Here is a 26,705-nt window from a genome sequence, read left to right as displayed (position 1 = left end):
CAAGTCTTTCACACACAAGTAATCAATATTACATCAGTTACAGGTAATCAATATTACATCAGTTACAGGTAATCAATATTACATCAGTTACAGGTAATAAAGTATTACATCAGTTACAGGTAATCAGTATTACATCAGTTACAGGTAATCAATATTTACATCACTTACAGGTAATCAATATTACATCAGTTATGGAATCCTACAGTCGTGTTGGACATTAAGATACATGCACTTGTTTGGATGTGTTTTGTTCATCTTTGTGGTTTTATTTTTCAGCTCAAACCAGGATTTGTTAGCATCTGGGTTTCATACAATTTTCATCAGGCACACAAACTATTTCCATGTCCACTGATAAGCTTTGCATTTCAGTATTAAAGCATCAAATGAGGGTGATACATGATTCACCGAACATTAAATCATGATTTGCTGTTGAAACATTTATGTACATGCACATGTGTATAGGACCTTTATCAGATTGAAATATTGCATAAAACGCTTAATCTAGTAAAAAAAGCTTCATTTTCTGATGAAATAGTAAAAGATAACATGCCTTTTTTAAGGGTTTCTATAAATTGATCCATAATACAAAAGTATTTTTCAGGACATAAATGTTTTTTTATTTCTAATAATATAGTGCTTTAATTTACAAATAAGAAAAAAATATGTCACATGTATTAATGGAGATATATACACGTAGGTTCACACTATAGTGGTAATTATAATTTTCACAGCTGATTCGTTACACTGTACATTTACAAAGGTCACTTTGCAACTAAAACTGTAGTCTGCAGGTAATTGTTGACCAGCTGACTAGACTGACTACTCGACCAACGACAATAAAGGAACAATTATTTCTTCTAGGGGTTTTCTATTGACCAGGAGGGAGAAATCAATTAATAGCCCACCTCTGTAGTGAAGACTTCCATCTACCTGTATGTAGCTAATTTACCTGAAAACCTCAAAGGTTCTAATCAGTGATCAATGATAGTTATTGAAGAGCCATAATTTTCTGTGCATTATTCATGCACAATAGAATATATTGATTTGTCATTATGCTCATAAAATTAATCTCTTTCTATGGATATTAAATTTGTAAAATCTAATTTTACTGGAAGGAATCTATGTAGATATGTATGTATGTGCCTGACCATCGATTTTCTCCATAAACCTCTCATCTGATTGACTTCATATGTTCCGTTCACATTGGTGAAGACCTAAGGAAATGCAGTGTAGGTTGCAAAATATTGTGTACATGCAAATTAGGCAAAATTTTATGACATCACAGAGTCTTGACTTCTGCTGGCACTGCCATGGACGTGCTGGGTTTGTATACAAAACCTGCAACCCTCAAACCTCCAAGGAGACTTACAGTTAATGAATAACTGAAGAATGAATGCTGTATATAGGCCACGCATTCCATCTCTACATTTTGTGGCACACATGTCGGTTATTTTCAAGATGTGCAGCTGCAACGTGTCTGAAACATCAAAGGATTTCAAAATTTGTAGGATTTTGTGTTTTGAGGTAATTTATTCACCGATATCACTTTGTGCATAAAAAGGATTTTTCTAATGGTTCAGTGGAAGTAACAAGCTGTAATTGCTTGTAGATATTTATTTATTTATTTGATTTGTGTTTTACGCTGTACTCAAGAATATTTCACTTATACGATGACGGCCAGCATTATGGTGGGTGGAAACTGGGCAGAGCCTGTGGGAAACCCACGACCATCTGCAGATTGCTGGCAGACATTCCCACGTACAGCCGGAGAGGAAGCCATCATGAGCTGAACTTGAACTCACAGCGACCGCATTGGTGAGAGACTCCTGGGTCATTACGCTGTGCTAACGCGCTAACCAACTGAGCCACGGAGGCCCCCGCTTGTAGATAAAAGAAATCACTAATGTCTACTAATGCAATGGATGGGTATGAAGAATGAATATAGTCTGCAAAATACTTTTCTTTTAAGCTAGTGCATATATACCCTTTATACTTTTTAACGCTTCTACTTTCCTATCATAACAAGTGTAGCCAAGATGTAAAGACATTTAGTTTCCATGTACCCTATTTCCTCAACCTTTTCGCATATCAAAGAGCAACTTCTGGTTCAATTTATGACCATTTATGATTTGTTTCTGGTGACAAAATTATATTGGTTGGATAGACCAAGTTCAATGCTTCACAACAGACATCATTCTATCAGCGTACACAGAATAATGCTTTCAGAATATGCTTGAAAGAACACCTTGCGAACGTGCGAAGAGGTTGAAGAATTACAGTACATTGAGTTTCTAGTATATTTTCTGGCATTCTTCCATTTTCAGACTTATTTATCCACTAAATGAACGGAAGTTCAGGAAGTTGTAATTGCATATGCACCTCCTAGGTGTATAGGTCTAATCAGGAGCTAGTTAGTGTTAATGTGATTTTCTGAGCTGTTGGAATTTAGCACCATTATGCAGTGAAATCAAATAAAACATAGTAAGTCTGCATTCCCCCCCCCCCCCCCCCCCCCATTTTCCAGGATCAGTACTAATTGAGATTTTCTTTTTTTAATTTTTGCTGATTCTGTATTTTGGGATGCAGTACCTTGTACAAGTATGTATATAAACACATGCATAAAGCTGAGAATTTATGCTTTTTCCAGGATGGTATTATTTTACCTACTGGGGTTAGTTGAGCCTCTATGTAGGCCACCATGGAGTGAAACAGTTTTAGCAGTGTGTGTACACATACAATAAATATGTGCGCAATATTGAGTTTTATTACATTTAGATTTTACACATTCTGCGTAACAGGGTACTTGTTTGAGTTTGTTTGCCTTCTTGAGGGGCGTCATGCCACGATCACGGGTTGTCACAGACAGGTATAGAAGCTGTAAAATCAAACCACCGAGTGAGCCATGTGGGACCGAGGGTGTATACATATATGCAGTAACATGTTGGCATCAGCTGTGGCGAAATTCAGACAATTCCTGTTTTGTGTAACTTCCTTTATACCTAGGGCTCTACCAGGGACCACTTGCTAAGGGAAGCTTTAGGTTTTGTGACCTTTGGGAGTAGGCCAACTCTAAAGTGATGCACTGTTGTTGTGTTTCTATTTATATGTTATGTATGATGGCAGCCATGTGTGCTTCATCATGCAGTTCCTATGGGTCACATATCACTACATTTGTAGGTCACATGATTCTAGATCTGGGGTGAAAGGTCATCCTGACTGCAAAATCTAACCTTTTAAGCAATAAAAATTTTATCGGAAGAAATTGATTACATGTTTGTATGCACGTATACAAGAAAGTTTTGACATCTTGAGTTTAGGGTCTTGAATATCCTTTAAACAATAAAATAAAAATTGTATTAGAAGATTTATTGCATTTGTACATAGGCCTATTCACACATATACACACTGTACACATTCTGACTTTCATTCTGACTCTTTGACTCCAGTTTTGAAATTGTACAGAAATTCTATTAGGAAAAAATTAGGGGAATTGCCAATATTAAAGAAAGAAACTTTGACTTTTCTCTGTTTGTATCAAGTTAATACCGGTACCAGAGCAGAAGGAACTTGTTGTCAAGGCATGGCCATGTTTTAAACATGAAGCTCATTTCTAACCCATGATGTATAAACTCTCTCCACCCTTCTAATGAATTGTGGATTTTTATACGAAAAAAGCCCCTCTTAGTTACATTTAATAAATGCAAATGCCATTTATTTCAGAGATTGCATTGTATTTTATAGGAAAACTGGGCACTATAATTGCTCAGTTCATTGAAACAAAACTGCCATTAACTTTATTTATGGGTAAAATTGATATTTGGCCTTCTCCAGCATGTCATGATGACATGTGGCATTACAGGGTAAATATCAGTGGTAGTCTTACCTCTACTTGGGTCCTGAAACTTTATCTATCAAGTATGCCTGCATCAAGGTCACATATGTCAGTGTGTGGAGGTCACTTTATTGGAGAATGGGGGGGGGGGGGGTCTTATTTAGGGGGTGGTGTCTTATTTGAGATTATCTCTCCAGATAGCACTAAAAGTTACACTATATACATGTACATGTGCAGGTAGCTACTCTGTGCCAGAAATTGTCCCGTTATTTCCTCATTCTGCCCAACATTAATGTTAATATACAACAGAGTGTTTAACTCTGCGGGGCAGTGTATGGCTCAGTATTTACGCACTCTTTGACATCTATAAAGAGCTGTGTTCTTTCACCTTCATAAAACATAAGCTTGTTCTACATGTACGTGCATATCACAGGATGAGTGTGTCGAAATCCTGATCTTCACGAATTTCTGATGTGTCTGAAGTTCACGAGTTTGTCATCACATGATTCTGATGCCGCCTGTGGATATGGTGTCATACTGTTGAAGTGGCCTGACTGTGAAATACCCTGTGCCTTGGCTTTTGAACATCTTGAAAAACTACTTGTGTAAAACTTTGTGAAAGAAAGTGATTTCAAGAAATGATGTACAAAAATATGTGATTATTTACAAATGGTCCACACGTATCTATCAACAGTTACTGATTATCAGGGTACATGTACAGGTATTGCACTTAATTGGTTTAAAGATAATAGTTGAATCTAAGAAATAAAACATGTATAGGCACAGTGGGTGTACACTGTAGGCCCTATACTGTCAATTATACTTGCATGAAAAGCGACAGCTGATAGGATGTCAGTATATCTTCAGTTGTTTTGCAATTGCAAACTCAAGAGGCACGCTGAAAGTGATGGTTATGTTCACAGTATTTCTCACTGTATGGCCGTTTATCCATAATACATGTAGGAATTAACAGGGCATTATTTATGGTAACTTTGGTTCTGAAAAACGTTTGGGCTCACAAAGTGTTAACCACTCAAACTGTTAATCACTGAAACTAAACAAGTTGTGTTAAAACTAACAAGTAAATTAAACAAAAATATGATGGGTTACCAACTGACTGTAAAGCTCTTAGAAAGCATCATTTTGAGTTGCATTTTTAAAATGTCTTCATCCACAGTCACAATGTCACCGTTAAATTTTGGGATTAGAACTTTTATTGGTTTTCTGAGTATGACGTTGCGTAATTTAAGATTTGCTTATATGTGCTTACGTATTGAGATGATGATGTACTCAAAGCTGGGTTACTTTGAACGTCAGATTATATGGCTGAAATTCTGTGAAAGAGGCATATATGTGTAATTATTCAGTTTCCTCATTTCATGTGTGGAATCATTCCTTTTATAGGCCTGCCATATATATTTCTGATTTACATGCACAGTTATACAAAAAGAAGTGCTGCTATCTTTGGCCAGAGTGGAACTAGCCGCAGATGCGTTGCATGGTGTATCTCTGCATAGATATTTTTGATTACGTGTCTTCATCAAAAAAAAAAAAAAAGTGTGTTAAACTTTTACTAAATATAATTATGTTGAAAAAAAAAATTGACTATATATACATGCATGTGAATATTTTAAATGTATGAACTAAATATTTTCAGATAAATATGTGTAGTTCTCTTTTTGACAGAAAGATACATATTAGGCATAGTACAGAAAAAAAATGTCTGCAGACAAGATAATTTTATTCCAATCCATGCAATATTGTCCTCAGTTAAAAGGATGAAATTGTTGTGTAATTTGTCTTTTTTTACTCAATGGGGAAAGAATACATATCAGCAGTAAGTATTAAAATGGGAAATTCAACTGCTCTTTTAACATATACTGAAAAGGCAAGTACAGTAAAATTCAGACTGTAAGGCCATTGGGTTTGAAATGCTAAGAGCTGGCTATAGTACTGTAAGTGTCTAATAAAAGCAGGACCTCTTTATAAATATCTGGTTTGATGTTTTTTCGTCGCCCCACCCTTGTGTTACCACGTGAGCATTCAGGGCTGTGTATGGAAAACCCTGGCGTATGACGTCGTCGTTGTAGTGTACATGTATATCCTAGTTTTATGGCTATTTTTAGTCTGCTCAGGTGGTCACAGTACACTAACCATCCGGGTTGAGGGCGGGTGATTGTAAATCCTCTATCTAGGTCCCGAGGTACGAGGTACGGTGTGTGAGATTAAGCCCTGGTGTTTGTCAGTCAGCCAGCCCAGGTAAAGAGTGGACGGATGCTTGGCTGACTTGATTCATGCTGATGACCTGTTTTACTCTTCTCTAGTCAGGCTGTTAACCAGTACCTTTATCACACCGGTACCTTTATAGGACAAGCTGCCCGTATGATTCAAGTGTCAATCAGGATTTTTATCACAGAGCTATAAGGATTGCAACATCGACACACGTACACTGTCAGTGTTGTTGTCTTTGTTTATTAACATGCTGGACTACGAACATATGTTAAGCGCGTGTGAGTTATTTCAGAGGTTTGGAACAGCAGACTTAACATTATAAATGGTATGTATATTTGTATATCTGTAATGTGTCTTATAATTCAGGTGATCTTAAAACGAGGTCAGTTTGTTAATTAAGCTTCTGTGATGTGTTACGGTACATGTATGCATTTTTTTGGGTAAAATCGAGTAGACTGTGTGTACATTTTATATGTCTATGTGACTAAAGGTGTGTACAGCACCCATACATAGGGTGTGTATTTTGTCTGACTTTCCCGAGTTAAAACATTATTCGTCTCAAGTAAAATATAAATGATGTTGGTGTTGATGTGTATGAGAGACACAATTCATGGTCATGCTTATCCTATTTTAGTTTCAACCTTTGTTTCACGTGAAAACAAAAACAAAAAAACCTCAGATGACATTTTGACATTTTGTGTGTTTACTATACTATACAAGGAGCTTTCAGTGGTGGATCAGAGGGTTATGCAAATAGCATTGCCCAGGCCTTAAAACGCTAATCAAATAAACAAGTATTGTTAAATAATGAAATGTAGCTGTGAATAATGGACATGTGTAATCTTTGACAGTCCTGAAAATCCAGACATTAGAACTGTTCTGTAGACTTACTTTTGAGTAAAAGAAATGGACACTACTGGTTAAGTTATAAACTGCAATGCAGATTTTTGGTGTAAATACAGTATATTATGAATGTTGAATATGTTTGTTTTTTTTTTTTTCGATTCAATTTAATGTTGTTCTCGACATTGTTTTATCATAACTGCTAGGCATGCAAGTCTTCAGGATGACCAGGTCTTAATTACAGTCTTAATTACAGTTGTTAATGAAAATAAAGGGATTTATCCTCAAAGCTGTTCGAAAAATTATGCCATGACATCGGGATCTAGGAATTGTCAGGATCTACGTGCGTCATGCTCATGCATATATTTTTGGGTACTGGTGGGTAAGCCTTGGTGGACCCAGTTTTACATCTACACCAAGAGCTTGGTTCATTCAGACTGGCCGTTTTTTTATTGAATTTATGAATGACGTGTGCAATTTACGCCATGTAACACTTCAAAGCTGTTCGAAAAATTATGCCATGACATCGGGATCTAGGAATTGTCAGGATCTACTTGCGTCGTGCTCATGCATATATTTTTGGGTACTGGTGGGTAAGCCTTGGTGGGCCCAGTTTTACATCTACACCAAGAGCTTGGTTCATTCAAACTGGCCGTTTTTTTTTATTGAATTTACGAATGACGTGTGCAATTTACGCCATGTAACACTTCACTCTTGAAGCGAAGTCAGACTTTAATTTAAGTAGCATTGATTGCCTTGACATGTTCGTTAAATTAAAAGTTTCTTCAATTAATATTGTTTGATTAAGAGGCTTAAGTTCGTTAATACATATAGGATTGGCATCGTTCACTACAAAGTCTTGTGAGGTTTCAGCGTGTTTTTGCTGATTTCATATTTTTCATGGAATTAGAACAAGTATGATAAACCAAAATATCAAAGACACATACATGGAGTAATATGTGAAGACAATTGTCCACCAAAAGCCCATCCACAAAGCATATTTAATATTTTATGTGCATTTATATTTTTACAAAAATTTAAATTTTTATTATAAATTGTACATGTAGTTCATTAATGGTGTTTTGTTTTTTCTTTTTTTTTTTTTAACAGCAAATGTTCAAATGATGACGAATTTATCTTACATTAACAAAACATGGAAACTACGTTTCCCCATTTACAAAAATTTAACATTCAGGGCACGTTTCGTATTTTAAATGGGAAACAGATAGCTTAGTTATTTGAAATCATCAGTTTATACAAATTAATAATTAAAAAATTCAATTAACAGGAGAAGACTGTTTGTGACTTCAAAAAACTGACATTTTGGAATCGGCGAATGATACTGTAATGCCACAGGCTTTTTGAGATTTTTTTTCTAATTTTTATTGAAGGTATTATTTCGTATACACTTTCATGCATTAAATTAAATTTTTTTATCCCAAGTCCTGCATGGAAATCGGTAGTCCTTGCATTTTCCCTCTGTATTTGAATTAAGATCCATACTATGCCTTCAATTAATATTTACATATAAACATGTACCATGTGTTTAGTTTACTGGTGATCAACTACACTGGTGATGTAAACTTGCTGCGTAATATGCAGAAAAGTTTAGCAATAGGGACAAGTGTGGTTAAAAAAACTAGTATCACAACTTACATAAAATTGACTGAATCCTGTGGATGGATTTATACACTCATGATCGGATTATTTTGATAATATCAGCATTACTCTAGGAATTAATGGAATGAACAATGCTAATAACTAGCTAGAAGTTGATCCGGTTTTGTCTTAGGGATTTGTACCTCATTCTAATTATTGATACCAATACTACTATTGGAATTAGGGCAGTGCTGACAAAGGATATATCAACTGATGAAGATGATGGAAGTCCCATGCTTCGATTTTAATATGGAGAAGTACATCTATGAATAAATTTATGATATTATTATTATTGTAGCTCTGCAGTAACAGGGGGTATAGTGCATGCACAAGTTACAAGCATCAATATATAAAACTTTTTATTTATTTATGGATTTGATTGGTGTTTCACACTGTACTCAAGAATATTTCACTTATACGATGGTGGCCAGCATTATGCGGGGGGTGGGGGGGGGGGAACCAGGCACAGCCCGGGGGTATCATTATTTTAGTTTGTACTACTGTTTCAACATGTACTAAATTTATACTTTTGATTTATATTATTTATATTTATAATTTCGCTGCAGAAGGGGAGTGTGGTTGAGAGAACAACCATTGTAGTAAGCGACTCTAATCCGTCCATGAAAATAGTTCGATTTGTTTTTGCTTTTATTTAAGAAATTTTCTGAGTAAAATGATTTTTGATTGATCTGTGGTGATCCAGAAGGTATCAGTGGTGTCATAAGCAGATTTTTTTCATTGAAATAGTTCGTCTCAAGGTCCAGTCGGCGAGTGCTGCATGCATAGATCTACGTGTATATGCATTTGAAACAGTAAAATCAAGTGGTGTGTAAGTGGCTAAGTGGCATAAACCTTATGCGATGTCACTGGTCCTAATATGGCTTAAAGGTATCGCTAGAATCCTAAAATCAAAATTTTATTTTCTTGGTTGAGTGTGTGAGTGAGTGCTAGGGGTTTAACTTCATACCTGGGTTGAAAAAATTCTTTAAAAATAGATTAAACTAGTTTTTAATGGGCTTTTATCTGATATGCTTCATGTTTCTTTTCTTTCTTTCTTTCTGCGTTTAATACAGTTAATCCGTAGGTAATTGGTCAATGTACACATACCTAAAAAAGGTGTCCGTATTCCCAAGAAAGGACATCTTTTTTCCCTCTTCAGATAATGGTGGATGTCATGTGGAGTGTTACTCTGATAGTGTTATTGGGAATCACAGTTCGTGCAAGATTCTAGTGCTGAAAATCGGCAGGTTCCAGATCGCTCCAGGATTTCGACTTAACAGACTTACTATAACCTTACAGTCAGTCTGGATCATTGGACCAATTTGATTGGGTAATTTACCGTTATAGACCGTAATAGTAAATACGCATTACACTTCTGATAATGAGAAAAAAGATATAGCTTACCCTGTACATACTTGAACATATCAAATTGTTTGAGGTCATCTGTGATATTATTGCTTTGAAAGCATGATTTTTGCTGGCTGTCCTTTTTCAAAACCATTTTATTGGGATGTTTCAGGTTTACATGACTGTTTCATGTGTCTACTAGCTTTGGTATGTACATACACCTGTATATGACCTTGATTACAAAGCAGACAAGCAGGTGTAAACTTTGCAGATGTGTGTGTGTTGTTGGGGGGTGGGAGAGGGTGGGAGGGAATCTAGCTTTCACCATTAGCAGGCTTAGCGACATGGGGTCATGGGGTCTGGGAGGGTCTAGTCGTCAGCCAATGTTCTTCATACAAAACCAGAATTTCTGCCATGCAGGGCATTATAGGTCTCCTGCTGTGCAGTCATACCGGTGAATAAAAATAGCAGGTTGGTGGCATACAATGTAGCTGCATGTGTGCATACAGCATGTACTTATGTGTAGATGGGCCATGTAAGTAAATGTAGATGTGGTCTGGCTGGACAGAGGTCTGAATGATCTGATCATATACCTGTTCAAATAACAAATAAGTATCTGATATCTCAGGGCTGAATAAGTCGATCCTGACCCGTATGACACAAACCCATCCAGGACCATATAGAGAATGTTCAAGGTGGTGGTTCATTTTATTTATTTATTATTATTACGGTATGAAATGGCGTAAAATAATTTCTCCCATGACTAAGCTTCGCGTCTCACATGATTCAGAGAGTTCTGTTGATCTGATAAAGATGTTTCGAGGTTTGCTTGCAAGGTAGGATGATATCCGGCTAGGAAAAAATGCATATTTCAGCTCCAAAAGTAATAATTTATGACATTTATCTGCCTGTAGATTTGCAATTTTTGTCACTAAATTTTTAGGTCATATACATACATAAAAAGAAAGAAAAAAGAGTTGAATCGAAGGCTTCACTGTGTACTAGATTGTACATTCTACATAATATGTATATGCATACTCGTGGAATGTCACATCAGAATGATTTATTTATCTGATTGGTGTTTTACGCCGCACTCAAGATTATTTTACTCATACAACGGCGGCCAGCATGAAGGTGGGAGGGAACCGGGCAGAGCCCTGGGGGGAAACCCACGACCATCCGCAGGTTTCTGGCATACCAGAATGTATGTGATATGCCAAGTGTGTAACCTTGAATTCAGTAAAATACTTCAGTCAGTTGTCATGTCTTTTAATATGATTTCACTGAATTTACTACATACATGTCGCTCATATTTTGTGTAGACAAATGTTTTGGAGTTCTTTTGAACACTAAATTTTTCTCTGTAGCTACAATGTAGGTATAGACTAGATGTAAATTATGTCATACATCATTGCACATTTATGTATTAAGTTGTCTTGTGTCGATTCGTCTGGAAGAAAACCATTTATGTTTGAGTTTTGCATGTTACAGACTTTAAAGATTAAAGTGTCCTTCGGTCAGATGTGGGAAGACATCTGCAGAAGGTTGTAGGTTTTCTGCCATCATAATGCTGGCTGCCGTTAAATAAGTAAACAAATCAAGATCACCAACCTATGTTCACATAAGTACAGAAGTACTGCACATACAATATTTAATAAATCCTTGTAATTGTGATGTTTCCTACAGGGCTGCGGTTGTTGTAAGACAGCCATACGGCCTGAGGTCCGCACAGTCTACGTTGGGAACCATCCTCCGTCCTACACAGATGTGTACGTCCCAGAGAGATTCCCAGACAACCGAGTTATCTCATCCAAGGTGAGCGACCAGTTATATCGCTCCATTTACACTTAACCTTAGTATTTGACACATTTTCAAAATAAGAGGGTAACCAATTAATATTCATCTTCGGCAATGAAATAATTTTTATACTGGTGTAAAAAATAGTTTTCTTCCATTTACAAAAAGTTTCTGATCACATTTTCTTGTAATTTTCTTGTTTTAAAGTTACCTGCTGTAAAACATAAGGCAAGTTGATTCATAAGATAAGTGACTGAGAATTGAATTTTCGTGAAAGTATGGTCAGTCCTTTGTTGATTTTGCTCAGTTTGCATATGTTATGTAGAGGTATCTATTAAAATGTTTTGTTATAGCCCAAATATGTAGAGGTATCTGTTACAATTTTTTGTTATAGCCCAAATTGCTTTGGCTATAAGAAGTATCTATTAAAATGTTTTGTTTTAGCCCAAATTGCTTTAGCTATAAGAACACACAAATTGCTTTGGGCTATAAGAACACACAAATTGCTTTGGCCTGTAAGAACACACAAATTTCTTTGGGCTATAAGAACACACAAATTGCTTTGGCCTGTAAGAACACGCAAATTTCTTTGGGCTATAAGTACACACAAATTGCTTTGGGCTATAAGAACACACAAATTTCTTTGGGCTATAAGTACACACAAATTGCTTTGGGCTATAAGAACACACAAATTGCTTTGGCTATAAGAACACACAAATTGCTTTGGCCTGTAAGAACACACAAATTTCTTTGGGCTATAAGAACACACAAATTGCTTTGGGCTATAAGAACACACAAATTGGTTTGGCTATAAGAACACACAAATTGCTTTGGGCTATAAGAACACACAGCATTTTACTGCAAGGATTATATATAACAGTCACTCTTAATGGCTTCTGCTTGTCCTTATATGTTTGTTTTCTTTTTTAGTATACACTATGGAATTTCCTGCCCAAAAATTTGTTCGAACAGTTCCAGAGGATTGCAAATTTCTATTTTCTGTGCATGGTTTTTATTCAGGTCAGTGAATTTAATTCTATTTAATAATCTTCTTCCAACAAAAGAAAAAAAGACAGTGGCTGAAAAATTTCATTTTGAAATACAGTTTGGTGATTTGGCCATGGTTTTGAGCTCTGAAAGTCAGATGTTCAGGCAGTGTGATTTATCCAATCGACTCGTTGAATTTGACCTGTGGAATGAAAATATGAACAGTGTTATTTCACAAGATTTGTTGATTTTGATAAATCACGTTGTGTGAAGGCAGCTTATGAAACACAGCTATCCTACATGTGTTTAAATTCGACAAGTCTTAATTCCAGAGGAACAAATGAATGTGGCTTCAAGATTTCTCAGTGTGTAAGTCACCATGCTTATGTACAGTTTATTTCTCGCTGTTTATGTGGAATATTATTTGTTTTCTCATATAAGGAAACACCAATTCTATTTCATGTTTTAAAAAAAATGAACAAAAATAAAACTGAAAATCCATTCTGATTTTTATTTTTTAGGTTTTACAGATTTTCCTGATTTTCAAAGCTTTCCAATCATGTAAATATGTCTTCATCAGGAAAGATTGCTGGGATAGTTAAATGAATTGCGAAGTTCATTTTATACCCTCTTCTGACAGTGGAAAAATGATTTATTCCTGTCTGTACAGCAACATAGCAATTCGAGTTGGTATGGCATAAATTTTGATTGGTCAACATGTACCCCATGTTTGTTTTGTGTTTCCAGCTTATCATCGAGAGCCCGGTTAGCCCAGTGACAAGTATCATTCCCCTGCTGATTGTTGTCTCCGTTACTGCTGTGAAACAGGTGAGTTTTTGTCACAGTTTGTGACTGATTTACAATATCTTTACTGACGTTACTTTCACAGGTGTAATTGTTTGCCCTCTGTTAAAAATCATTCCAACCGTTTCACCTGTAGATGAGCTAGCACAGCTTGGCCAATACCCACTTCAGGGTGTATTAGAGGGTTAGCACTGGTCCTTAAAATCCTTTAATTAAAGTACTTGAATTGTGTTGAATGGTTTTCATGACCTTGAAAGTGAGTGAAAAAAAGGTTTTTTTGATTAAATTCTTTTCCGTGTTAAATATCATACTGTAATGGAGTAATAGATGTAAACGTGCTACATGTACCTCCACATAAAGGTTGTACTGTAACATAGGTCCTTGAAAGTGCTGGAAAACAGAAAATATTAGGTCCTTGAAATTGCTGGAAAACAGAAAATATTAGGTCCTTGAAAAACACTGTTTGGCATGGCATAGAATGCTGCCTTTAGACTGTAGATTAATAGATTATCTTTGATAAATATTTGAATAAACTTGAACAATAGTGCAGGTCATAAAATTAGTATGGAGTGAAAAGTACATTGGTGGGAGTCTTACATGCAGAACACAACACATGCTTACCACCTCAGCTTTGTAGCGGCCGAATTATTACTTATTATGCATGGGTGCACCCTGCGCGGTGCTAATTACTGTCTGTCACCGGCAGAACAATGACGGGTAATTCAAACTTCCTGGGTAATCCATTAGATAAGCAGCCGACTGAGGCTCTTCAGGATATAATTAATACAGTGAGATGTTGGTATAACTATCAATTACTTCTGACTCCATGTTCATGTATAGTATAAGTCTGTTTGAAGTGGACCATGACATGATCAGCCCTACACTGTATATATAAATCTTTGTACATGCACCTTCTGTAGGCCTGTATGTTAACTTGAAAGGGCAGGGGTAGGGCTAGCTTAAGTAGATTAGACAACTGGGTAGGGTTATGTGTAGTTTGTGTTAATGTATTTCATAGTGGTGAGAGGGCCATGGGAATTTAATGTTTTCGGTTTGTCTACGCATGTATGTCCATTTGCCTGCCCTTTGGTGGGAAAAAGGTATCTTTACCAATTTTCAACCCGTCAAGTGGCTGAAGATCAATGAAAGGAACATTTAGATGGATTTTAGTATTTTTTATTTATTTATTTGATTGGTGTTTTACGCCGTACTCAAGAACATTTCACTTATGTGATGGCGGCCAGCATTATGGTGGGTGGAAACCAGGCAGAGCCCGGGCGAAACCCACAACCATCCGCAGGTTGCTGCAGGCCTTCCCACGTACGGCAGGGGATTTGTCTCCTTTGGAGCCTTTGTTCGATTTGTTTTCATCCATACAAGAATTTTTCGCTGAAATGACAGTAATGGGAGTAAGAGTGACAGTAGCCGGGAGTAAGAGTAGAGGCAACTATGTGGCCAGAGCCTCGGGTAGAGCATTATAGTCCCAGTTAGGCAGACAAATACGTATGTAAAGCCTGAAAAGTTAACGAAATAATTGAACATGGCCTATTACTGTTCAGTTAAAGCTAGTCATGAAGTACAGTTGAACATTCTGTAGAGGGAAGCTAATTTTTGCTGTTGATATGTTTTATGATGTTCATGTGGATACCGTTGCTCAAATGAAAATCAATTGAGAGCTCTTCAACAACAACAACAACAGCATCTTGCTCGTGCTTGTAATTAAGTTGCTCAGGATAGAGATGTAAATAATTCACATTGTAACGTGATCTGATCAGAAGCTGATTATGCTTATCTCGACTGAACCATATTGATTAGGAGTGCTTAACGAAGTATCAGTGGGTTTATTTGAAGACAGAAAGTATGGCTGGGGAAGATTGATACTTGTGCTGTACAGCCAAATTCCTGGTCCTCGTGCAAGGCCTGACAATTTATACCCTTATCAAATATTAAATAACTTGGCATGTTTGGTATGTTGCTTAGCAACAGGGAAGGAGTTGTGCATGTGTTTATCGGGATATTGCCTCATATTAAAGATAAGAGCTTGTGTGCTGTAGTGCTCAGTTAGAAAATAGGCCTGTACTTGTAACTGAATTAAAAAAAAAAACGCCTCATTTCTTTGTTGCTTAGTGAGGGTTTAAGAAAATGGCTGCCTGATCTAAAAAAACAAAAGGAAATATCTGGTTTATTTAGGAATTCGTTTTGTTTGGTTTGCAAGAGTTGTAAATAAAGAAACCTATAATGCAGACCATAGTATAATGCAATAATTGTTTATATTGTTTCGTCCCCCTGCTGTTTTTAACAATACTTTGTAAAAACAAATAATACTTTGTAAAAACAAACAGTACTTTGTAAAAACAACAACTTAGCACATTTCTGCAAGTGAGCAATGTTTTTCTTACGTTCATTAACCGGATGTCAAACAAAAAATGCATTGAATGGTTGTATTGCAGGGATATGAAGATCGTTTGCGACATGTTGCAGACAATGAGGTCAACAATAGGCCGGCATTTGTTCTCAGGGAGGGGATTCTCACAGAGGTCAAATCCATGGCTATCAAGGTCAGCTACAGATTATCACAGCAGAAATAATGACAATAGTAATAATTGAACCCCCCCCCCCAAAAAAAAAACAACAAAATGCAAATGATAATCTGGTTGTCAGATTCTGTTTACCCGTATACATGTATGACCATCGTGACTAAATTGCTGTTTGTGGTTTGATTATATGTTAGATATAAAATTTTGAATTTTACAGTTTCTAAATGATTAAAAAGGTTAAAAGTGAAAGTAAAATTTGCATAACGTCAACAGCAAAGAAAAGTATTTTCACAAAATGTGTTAGTGGTTATTATTCTATGATGTGTGTTAATTTCCTTGTGATAATATGAGTTATATTATGCGTGTTTGACCTTGTTTATCTGTAATGATATTTACCTGTGAATGTACATATGTGGCTTGACAGGTGGGTGATATCGTGAGGGTGCAGACGAATCATGGCTTCCCATGCGATATGGTCATGTTGTCTTCTCACGACCCTGAAGGAGTCTGTTATGTTACAACAGCAAACCTTGACGGGGAAACAAACTTAAAGGTATTTTAAAACTCTTGTATTAACACCTGCTTGTGAAATGATATTTCAGGGATGGGAAATTTACATCATCAGAGTGATGTATTCTTGGATGGCTGGAAATTTCTGTGCACTTTAGCATGAAGGAGTGGTTACTATATCTTACCTGGTAATCTTAAGTTGTGTTAAAGGTTATCACAAAGTGCTAAAGTGTCTCCACTGTACTGAAAATTGGGAATATTAAGTTAGAAGGTCGGTTTTTAAGACATCAACACTAAGACAGCATTTGTTGAGGTGTAATTGTAAAGTGTAGTATAGTTACATGTAAGGGTGTGAAGTCAATAAATGAATAAATTGACAGCAATGATATTGAACCTTTGTGTAAAGAATTAAATGTCATTAATTAACATGTGCCATTGAATAAAAAAAGTGATTTGAAAACTCGATCAATCCTGCGCCCAGGTAAAGCGACATTTTGTGATATTTGTTTTATTTTGTACAATTGTGTTAAATTTTTTATACAATCTGAATTTTCTGTTGCATCAGGCCCATTCCTGTGTGGTTGACACACGCAAACATCAGAGCGTGGAGGAGCTGGACACTCTGAATGCGGTCATTGAGTGTGAACAGCCAATCGCTGACCTGTACAGCTTCAAAGGGAGAATCAAAATCAACTCTGGCGGGGAGACCGTGGTGAGGTCTCTCGGACCAGAGAATGTCCTGCTGAGGGGGGCCAGGCTCAAGAATACACCTTACGTTTATGGTAAGAAATGTAGTCCTTTGAAGTGTCTTAATTAGTGGCGCCTAAAATTCTTCAGAGAGCCACCTGTCTCAGAAAAAAAGTGTTGGACGTTTCCAATAACAACTGCTCCGAGATAACCATATTTTTATGTCAGCTTTAACCAAAAGTATGGGATATTAATATGGGTTTGGCTCCATGCGGTGTATATGTTTTTGTATTTTTCAGGTTTCTGAAGGAAATAGTGGTATGTTCAAATTCATCACCTACATGTATGTATTTGTGTATTTTTCAGGTTGTGCAATATATACAGGGCAAGAAACAAAGATGGCTTTAAATTCTGAATTCAAGAAGACAAAAATTTCCAGAGTTGAGCGGTGAGTGGTGGAATTACTGTAGTTCAGTTTAACTTTTGCAAGTGAAACACTTTGATTGATTCTGATTGATTCATCAACAATATATGGCCGTTTCAGAGATTTTTGTGTGAGGTTGACTAATTTCTTATATTACCGATTTCAGCTAAAATTTGACCTGTCATAATTCACTTTCAACAGCACATTAAGACGTTAAAATGATATTTTTGATGTCAACACATTACTTTTCCTGATAAGATATTTATCAAATTTCACAAAAAAACACATAAGTTGTCTTATAAGGTGAATGAATCAGTCAGAATCAAGCAAAGTGTGTCTCTTGAAAAATGCTAGAAAAATACCATATGAAGTAAATTTGCTGCTGTTTTACTTTGACTTTGGATAACTGTATTGACTGCTGAATTTGACTAGAATCTTAAACATAAAATATGACAATATCGGTGTCAGTATTTGTACAACTGGGCCCAGGGGTTAATGTGTGAACACTTGGTGATTGCTGACATGTCTGCTAATGCACAGTGAATAAGTCTGCTGCCCTGGTGCTTAAGCTTTAGTTTAACTCACTTAGGCTTTAGCCTACCTCACTTAGGCCTTAGCTTACCTCATATAGGCTTTAGCTTACCTCACTTAGGTCTTAGGCTTTAGCATACCTCACTAAGGCTTTAGCATACCTCACTTAGGCTTTAGCTTACCTCACTTAGGCTTTAGCATACCTCACTAAGGCTTTAGCATACCTCACTTAGGCTTTAGCTCCCCACATTTAGGGTTCAGCTTACCTCACTTAGGCTTTAGCTTACCTCATTTAGGCTTGCAAGTTAACAAGTCAACGATGAATCTGTAGCCTAATAGTGTAGCTACAGTCGAGACTAAACCTACATCCTCTGTAGGCCCGTTATGTCCATGATGGCATGCTGTAATTCTTCAACCTGTTTAACCAGAGATTCTAAGAGAGCTATGGGGTGTAGAGAGATAATCTGCACAGTTTTATGAAGCTTGCAGCTTTAGTGACACAAACAAATCATTCCTTGTGTCATTTTCATGATAATTGTATGCATAAATTCCACGGAAAAAAGTGCTTTAGTGGCTGAAAAGGTTGAAGATTAACAGTCACTGCTGTAAAGTGAGCTCTAAGGGATCACAAGTTAACATTAACCTATTTAAACAAATGATGATATATTTTAATGTTTTGTTTATTCATTCAGGTACATTATATATTATTATATTTTCAGATCTATGAATATATTCCTGATTGTGTTTCTGGTGTTGTTGTTGTTGGAGGCTGGGTTATGTACTGGCCTGAAGTACTGGTTTGAGGGCGTGCCAGAACTGGGTCAGCCCTGGTACATTCCCCCATATGGTAACATTACCGTAAGTACCAAATATTACTGTATAAAGTACCAGATATTACTGTACAAAGTACCAGATATTATTGTACAGACTACTAAATATTACCGCACACTCTTGTCAGACCAGATAAATTATTGCAAGCAAACTCTGGTCAGGATGGTAACATACATACATCAGCAATAAGTGGTCTCATGCCAGGTGTTCAGCATTGTTGTAAAAGTGTTCTGCCTGTAGAGGGGTTTTTGCATGACCTACTTTTGGTAGCCATATTGGAGGACTGTAGCTATAGCAGCCCATGTTAAGAGGACTCCAGTATGGCTACCTGGCTATTGTTCTGTCAAGGTGATGACGTCAGGTGCAACCCCTTTATAATATAGAATAGTACTTTCATGCCTGAGAAGGGAAACTACTGTTGAAGTACATTTTTCTTACTGTTGAAATATTTCAGGAAATTCATGCTAAAATGCTCGCTTATTTTTTTTTTATTTAACAGGCTAAAGCTGTGATACAAGATTTTTTCGCCTTCCTTGTTTTATTCAACTATGTTATACCCATATCATTATATGTCACAATAGGTGAGTGCAGTGGTCTTTTTTAGTCTTCTATTAAAAGATTCTTGACACGCATGGCAGTTTAGGGTGTGTCTTAACCTGTAAAAGTAGGAAGAAGAAATGAAATTTTTTGTTCTCTAGGGGTAAAAATAGCTTTAAATTACAGTTGCTAACGCTCCAGTCAGGCATGTTGTGACGTCCACATCAATACCTGTCAAAACATTGAAAACTTCTTAGATTTATGGTGTTTTGCACCAGGTGCAATTCTACTTTATTTGTGAACTACGATGAACATTTTGTAAATTGAATACAAATGCAGACAGTTTAGGAACATTCATATTTTAAATATCAATATTACGATTTTCTTTAAACTTGCGAAAAATATTTTTTTCAGAACTTCAAAAGTTTGTAGGATCTCTATTTTTTAAATGGGACATTAAAATGTATGATGACGCTACTGGGCATGCTGCCAAAGCCAACACGTCTGATCTTAATGAAGAGTTGGGACAGGTAAGTTAATTACTTATATAATCTCTTTGCCTTTTTTTCTGTAGTGCTTATTAGTGATATACTTTTATGATTAGGCAACCACCTGTTAACTTTTGGTAAGTATGCAGTTGTTAGAAATTTGTTGGAGGGTTTCTTCAATGTATTGATGCGAGGCCTCCGTGGCTCAGTTGGTTAGCGCACTAGCGCAGCGTAATGACCCAGGAGCCTCTCACCAATGCTGTCTCTGTGAGTTCCAGTCCAGCCGTACTTGGGAAGGTCTGCCAGCAACATGCAGATGCTCATGGGTTTCCGAGCCTGGTTTCCTCCCACCATAATGCTGGCCGTCGTCGTATAAGTAAAATATTCTTGTGTACGGCTTAAAACACCACTCAAACAAATAAATAAATAAAATCAAAGGTTCCAATATACTTACCTCTTTCAGTCTGCTTATTTTATGAGGAAAGTGTGAAAAGTGGCACTCGCTTTCCTTATGATGGTTTATTTTTTCTAATGTGTGTTCTACATGTATTTGTACAATCTTTGCTTATGACGGGCAGGGAATTTCCAGAGAAAAATATTAGTTAAGGAAAGCAACATATTTTAAACCCCGATTTATTTTATGACTCATCATCACTGTTTTCTGCGACCAGGTGGAGTATTTGTTCACGGACAAGACAGGGACGTTAACAGAGAATGACATGCAGTTTCGCCAGTGCTCTATCAAGGGTGTCCGTTATATTGACATGGGTGGAATGCTTTGTACCAAACCAGACATGCCCGATGTACAGGCACCTCCGGTCCATCTTTTAACAGTGAGTTTCCACGGTTAAACCAAACAGTAGTATCTTTGTTGGGATATTTCTGTTCTCGTGGCTTTGTGCCAACAAGTGGTTGACGGTGCTTTCTTACCTACACCTACAACATGTGAGAGTGTTTGCGAGTAACTCACCAAATGTTGGTAGTTTGCTCCAGGCACAATGCTTCCTCCACCCCAAACATAAGTCAGAAATTTTTTAGAGTGGCGCTCAATAATAATCAAGTTAATATAAAAAGCGTAATGTCTAACAAATCAGGGTTATTATCATGAAAGGAAATGACAACATAAATGTACTGGATGACTGGATGAGGTGTCAGTCAGGTGTCAGGGGTATAGCATTTCAGTGAAGCAGCACTATTGCACATGTTTGTCAGCTTTGGAATCAATCCCTATGCAAGAAAACACTGGGATGATTCAGTTGATTGACAAATGTTGAGAGGAACAATCAAGTTAAGCAAACCAAGTCTATGTGATGCTCACCTGTCGTTGGTTACTAACTTCCGTGTGAAATGAAAATGTTGTTAATCATGAAATCAGTCTGACATCCAACCGATGCTACTTGTGTTGAGTTGTGTTGAGTATTGCTGTGGTAGGATAGCACCATTGCTGCTGTTGGACTTGATGTTGGAGTTGGTGTTCTACGCATTCTGGGGGCCTCCGTGGCTCAGTTGGTTAGCACGCTAGCACAGCGTAATGACCCGGGAGTCTCTCACCAATGCGGTCGCTGTGAGTTCAAGTCTAGCTCATGCTGTGGCTTCCTCTCCGGTCTTAAGTGGGAAGGTCTGGCAGCAACCTGCGGATGGTCGTGGGTTTCCCCTCGGGCTGTGCCTGGTTTCCACCCACCATAATGCTGGCCGCCGTCGTATAAGTGAAATATTCTTGAGTACGGGGTAAAACACCAATAAAAATCAAATCAAATCTTCGCATTCTGAATTCACAAAGCGATGTTTGTGATGTAGATCCAGACTGCACATTGATAATTGCTTTTGGTTTTCCTTACAGCCTGAGATAGAGGAGTTTCTCACTGTTCTGGTGCTGTGTCATTTGGTGCGTGTGGACCGTGCCGATGATGTCACTGCGGGCGCTGCCAGCATGTACAGCAGCACAGGGTTTGATTACGACTACACAGCTCCGTCACCAGACGAGAAGGCTTTGGTGGAAGCGTGTAGGAGGTGAGCCAGTCATATTTTACCTGGTTACACCTTTGGATAGATTCCAAAAATAGTGACCCTCCTGGCACTGACACAATGAAAACAAACAAATACATTAATGACCATAAATGACCAATGATCTTCATGGTGCCTTTTTCAGAGTCTTCTATTGGTTGAAGAACACAATCCAATATGGGGTGTCCATGTGCGTCCCATCTCTATGTCACCTTTTTTTGATTGGTGTTCTGTGCTGCTCTCAAGAACATTTCACTTATACAGCAGCTTGGCTTGAGGGTGGTGGTGCGGGAGACCAATGATCATCTGCATGTTGCTGAAAGACCTTTGTGTGTACGACTTAGAGGAGTCCAGGCTCTCCGATTTCATTCATTCATAACTGTCATGCATCAACACCGAGTAATTAAATTAACTAACAGTCATGGTGCTGTTTTCCCAGTCTTATATTGGATGAAAATCACATTTCAAAGTGGCCTCTGTCTCATCTATGCGTCACATTTATGTATTTCTGTGATTGGTGTTCTATGCCACACTCCAGAGTATTTCATCTACACCGTTGCTGGCCAAGATGGTAGTGGGAGGAAACTGGGCGCCCACTACCATCTACTGGTGGCTGGCAGACCTTCCCACATACGATCAAAGAAGAAGCCATCATGAGCTGGACTTGAACTCAGCGCGACCACATTGCTGAAAGGCTTCTGGGTTATTGTACTGCACAAGTGTGCTAACCTCATCACGTGTGGGAAAGTTTGTTCTCTGGTGCAGTCTTGCATGAAGTTCTTATGTCATTTAATTTTGTCACACATGGTAGAGCTTGCTAGTAATGCATCAAAGGTTTTAAGTCTGCTCCAAGCACTCAGGTTTTCTTCCTCCACTGTTAAAACGGGTCGCCGTCATTGAAATAAAAACTTTTTCACGTGGTGTTAAACATCAGTCTTGTCAAAGTCAATTCAAATGAGTAGTGCAAGCGACACAATAATCTGTTTTCTCTTTCAGGTATGGTGTTGTATACCATGGTATCCATGACGACCGCATGGAGGTAACATTTAAAGGAGAGATGAGACGTTACAAACCCCTCCATGTGTTAGAGTTTGATGCAGTTAGGAAAAGAATGAGTGTAATCGTACAGAATGAGAAAGGTACTAGTTAGAAAATGATGGTAGTGTGATTACAGTCATAGGCTAAAATTCAGTTTTTTGTTTTTCTAGCTCTGGTCGTGTGATTATGCTTTTTCTTATCACTGTTATTAATTTCTGGTAAATTCTGGAGGGACAATGCTTTGTATTTTTTTTCTGTCTTATAGAAGATTTTACAAAGTGTCTGGGTTTTCTGAAGATTGATATAAAGGAAGATAATGGAGGTGTGAATTGTCTTTCAGATGAGGTGTTTTTGTTGTGCAAAGGGGCAGAGTCGGCCATCTTGGATCGTGTGGAGACAGGGGATAAATTCACCACACTACAGCATGTCAACCAGTATGCAGTGGTGAGTGGAATCCCTCACGTGCAATGTGAGATGAGGCAGAATTTATACAAATATAGATTTATAGATGTTGTGAAGCTGACTGAACTGAAGACAAGACAGTTAAATAGATATTCTAATCAAGTTTTACTCTGAAAGCTTTAATTTCATAACAAAATTTACACCAGTTTTGGAGATAGATGTCAACAAAAACCAGTACCAAAGTGACACAAGCCGGCAACGTTATAATTTCAATAGGCATAAAAATTCTACTTGAGAGAAAGACTTCATAGTGATTGTAAATTGATTTGCCTTTGCTTTTGATATTTGAGTCAATATTCAAGTTAATTAAGATTTCTCTATACTGGTATGGCGTTGTAGAACATGGAGATGGAAATTTAGGTAAATTCTGGAGTATCACTTATTGTCAGTGCTTCCTTCTACGTTCTTTCAAGTAGTAGTGAATTGCTGCAGTATGGCTGAAAAATTGCTGAGGAGGTGTTAAGCCGTATTCCTTCAGTCATTAAATGAGCATATTGATTTGAATTAATATTCCATTACATGGACATTAAAACATAAAACATTTTTTTTGTGTAAGCTTAATTTAAATCTTTTCGAATTTTCTATTAAAAGCTTTCACATAATAATCTGACTACATGTACTCTTGAGCAAAATAAACTTCCTATTGACAAGTTAAATCCGATAAGTTAGATATCACCCTTTTAAGCATAAAAAATATAATTAGCAAATAGATAAAATTCATATGCCCAGAAAAAGTACTGCGTATTTAGGGAAACAGTCATGTCATTCAGCAGGTATAAGCAAAAGAGGTTTAATAATATCAGATTGAACATATACTTTTTTTGTAGTTTCCTTAGCTCATCAGTATGGAATCCATTATAGGAAGAGGTACAGGATGTGGTAAAGGTCTTGGTTTGTGTGGATTGTGTTTCAGCTTGGATTGAGAACATTGTGTATTGCTCAGAGAAAGTTATCGGTGGAAGAATTTGAGGACATTGACACTCAGCTGAACTCTGCACGGAACTCCTTGGAGGATCGAGAAGAACAGGTTAGTATGACAAAATGGCTGTGTTATCTCGACAGTTGATAGATGTGTAGTACTTGTACATACTACAGAGAGGCATTTTGGTATGTATTTTAGGCCACACCTATTTAAATTGTTATTTTGCAGGCAGAGTAAAACCTTTTTTTTTAAATGTTGAAGTACGATATAAAAATGAAAATGTGAAAATCATGTAATTTGTTGAAAATTTGGACTATCCCAGCAATTTTTCCTGCTGAAAATGTATTTATGTGATCAGAAAGCCTTGAGAGGCTAGTAATTCATAAAAACTCTTAAGATCAGACAAGATAAAATTTGGTTTTAGTTTTATTCCATTGTAAGATTCTTTTTGGTTTTGGCTCACCCATAAATAAACCCACACAATAAAGTTTGTGTTGCCTTATATAAAAATGAAATAGGAGAATTTTTGTCACATGAAAAGGTAATATTTGTATGTCATGTTGATTTTTGTTATGCACCATCATATAACATGTTCATCAATCATCAGAATTGTATTCAAAGTAAGCAAAAACTAATACAGTTTTTACCACAAAATAATCCAGAAGCCAAGGCTATCTAAATGGATAAGGAGTTGTACATATAAACAGGTGATATATACCCTTGTTAAGAACCTGTTACATTTATTTATATTTACCTGACTTTGTTTACTGTTGATTACTTTTTCACATTCAGATTTAAATTTGTTTACATATACATTGTCATTGTTTATGTAAGCATTCATGTCTTCAAGATTATTGCCATTGATTATTCTGTATTGAAAGTTTTCTTTGTTTTCTCTTCTGACATTTGTCTATTTTGATATTCATCAGACAGAATGGTTGATTTATCTAGTGGAATGTTGTACTTATTACATATTACACTACATGTAATATGTAATATTACATATTCTTGTTCTTAAGAATGATAATGGAGGTTCTAGTTTTCAACTGTCAGTTGAACAATATTCTATAATGAAATGCCCCATTTACATGTTGAACCAAAGTGCGAATGAGTGTTGTAAAACAGTACTTTCACATGGATATTTCTTTTTTCCTGACATACACACTTATAGAAAGGGAAAGTGCAAGTCTTCACAGAAATGTACATTCCTTCCAGTGGTAATACTGAATTGCTTGGGTTGTCTCCCTGATCCTTAGATCTTCTGGTTGTTGCTCATGTGTGACTTGATGTCTTCATTTTGACCTTGTTCTTTTTCTTTACAGTTGATCAGAGTGTTTGATCTCGCGGAGAGGAAGCTAGAGTTGCTAGGGGCAACTGCTGTGGAAGATAAACTCCAAGATGGTGTGCCAGAGACGATAGAGTCTTTGAGGACTGCTGGTATAAAGGTACTCCATCATAAAACAGTGTTCTTGTGTTTCCCTTTGTGTCGTTATCTTTGTTATGATTTTTAACCTAATTGTCCTTCACTTTCATATGTTAAATATCAAATTCACCTTGCACGGCCAGCTAAAGTCATTCCAAGCGATTTCAGCTAAGTATCACCATCCAATATTGTCTCCTCCATTCTGCCAACCAGTACACAAATGTAACAACAAAATGGGAAACTCCTTCCTGCCTGTAACAGAGCGTCTCAAAATTATGAACTATTTTCCTTTCTTTTTTCTTATTATGCCACAGTTATCAGTGTACATGTGGTCATAAAACACCAAGGTAATATACCAACATTGCAGGGTCAGAAGAAAATGATATGTTGTACTGCGATTTAGACCCTGTTGTGTAGCCCATTCGCAAGTCTCCCATTAAAACAGGACCATCACCACCAGTTCTTTAAAACATCATTTCAGCAAGAAACAACTAGCCCGACTTTGGATTTTGTTCACTGACGTTTATAAAAATGTATTAGTGATTTCCTACGTATGTTAAGAATGCAGCTACTTATTCCCGCATCACCGTGAAAGAACAAATTGTTCAGTTGCTGCACCTTGCCTGTTTATAGTAATTCAGGCCTATCCTTAAACTTACCAGTGGCGAATAATTCATTTGTGTCATTCAGTTAGCAAGCAGGTAACATATTAGTACAGATTATTGATGAGAACAACCATGATAATGGTCAATTTCTCTTGGGCCGAAATCACTGTTGTACGTGGAAGTAGTGCCCCATTTGATGGAGTTA

At 36.9% G+C, this 26,705-nt stretch overlaps 1 protein-coding gene across 1 annotated transcript in view; it reads left to right on the top strand.

The window, feature by feature from the left end:
- Positions 1-26,705, top strand: part of LOC135479693 (phospholipid-transporting ATPase IF-like) — a 69,609-nt gene that overhangs the window by 19,302 nt on the left and 23,602 nt on the right. Inside the window, exons 2-18 of the mRNA XM_064759597.1 lie at positions 11,600-11,728; positions 12,641-12,730; positions 13,445-13,525; positions 15,952-16,059; positions 16,463-16,591; positions 17,114-17,330; positions 17,602-17,683; positions 18,910-19,048; positions 19,521-19,602; positions 19,973-20,088; positions 20,718-20,879; positions 21,478-21,555; positions 21,887-22,056; positions 23,047-23,189; positions 23,429-23,532; positions 24,464-24,577; positions 25,795-25,917. Coding sequence (XP_064615667.1) covers positions 11,600-11,728; positions 12,641-12,730; positions 13,445-13,525; positions 15,952-16,059; positions 16,463-16,591; positions 17,114-17,330; positions 17,602-17,683; positions 18,910-19,048; positions 19,521-19,602; positions 19,973-20,088; positions 20,718-20,879; positions 21,478-21,555; positions 21,887-22,056; positions 23,047-23,189; positions 23,429-23,532; positions 24,464-24,577; positions 25,795-25,917 — 2,067 coding nt within the window. The remainder of the gene's footprint in view (positions 1-11,599; positions 11,729-12,640; positions 12,731-13,444; positions 13,526-15,951; positions 16,060-16,462; positions 16,592-17,113; positions 17,331-17,601; positions 17,684-18,909; positions 19,049-19,520; positions 19,603-19,972; positions 20,089-20,717; positions 20,880-21,477; positions 21,556-21,886; positions 22,057-23,046; positions 23,190-23,428; positions 23,533-24,463; positions 24,578-25,794; positions 25,918-26,705) is intronic.

The sequence above is a fragment of the Liolophura sinensis genome, chromosome 12 (assembly GCF_032854445.1).
Source record: "Liolophura sinensis isolate JHLJ2023 chromosome 12, CUHK_Ljap_v2, whole genome shotgun sequence".
NCBI lineage: Eukaryota > Metazoa > Mollusca > Polyplacophora > Chitonida > Chitonidae > Liolophura > Liolophura sinensis.
Note: the sequence above shows the minus strand (reverse complement) of the source record. Positions and strands in the feature narration are given on the sequence as shown.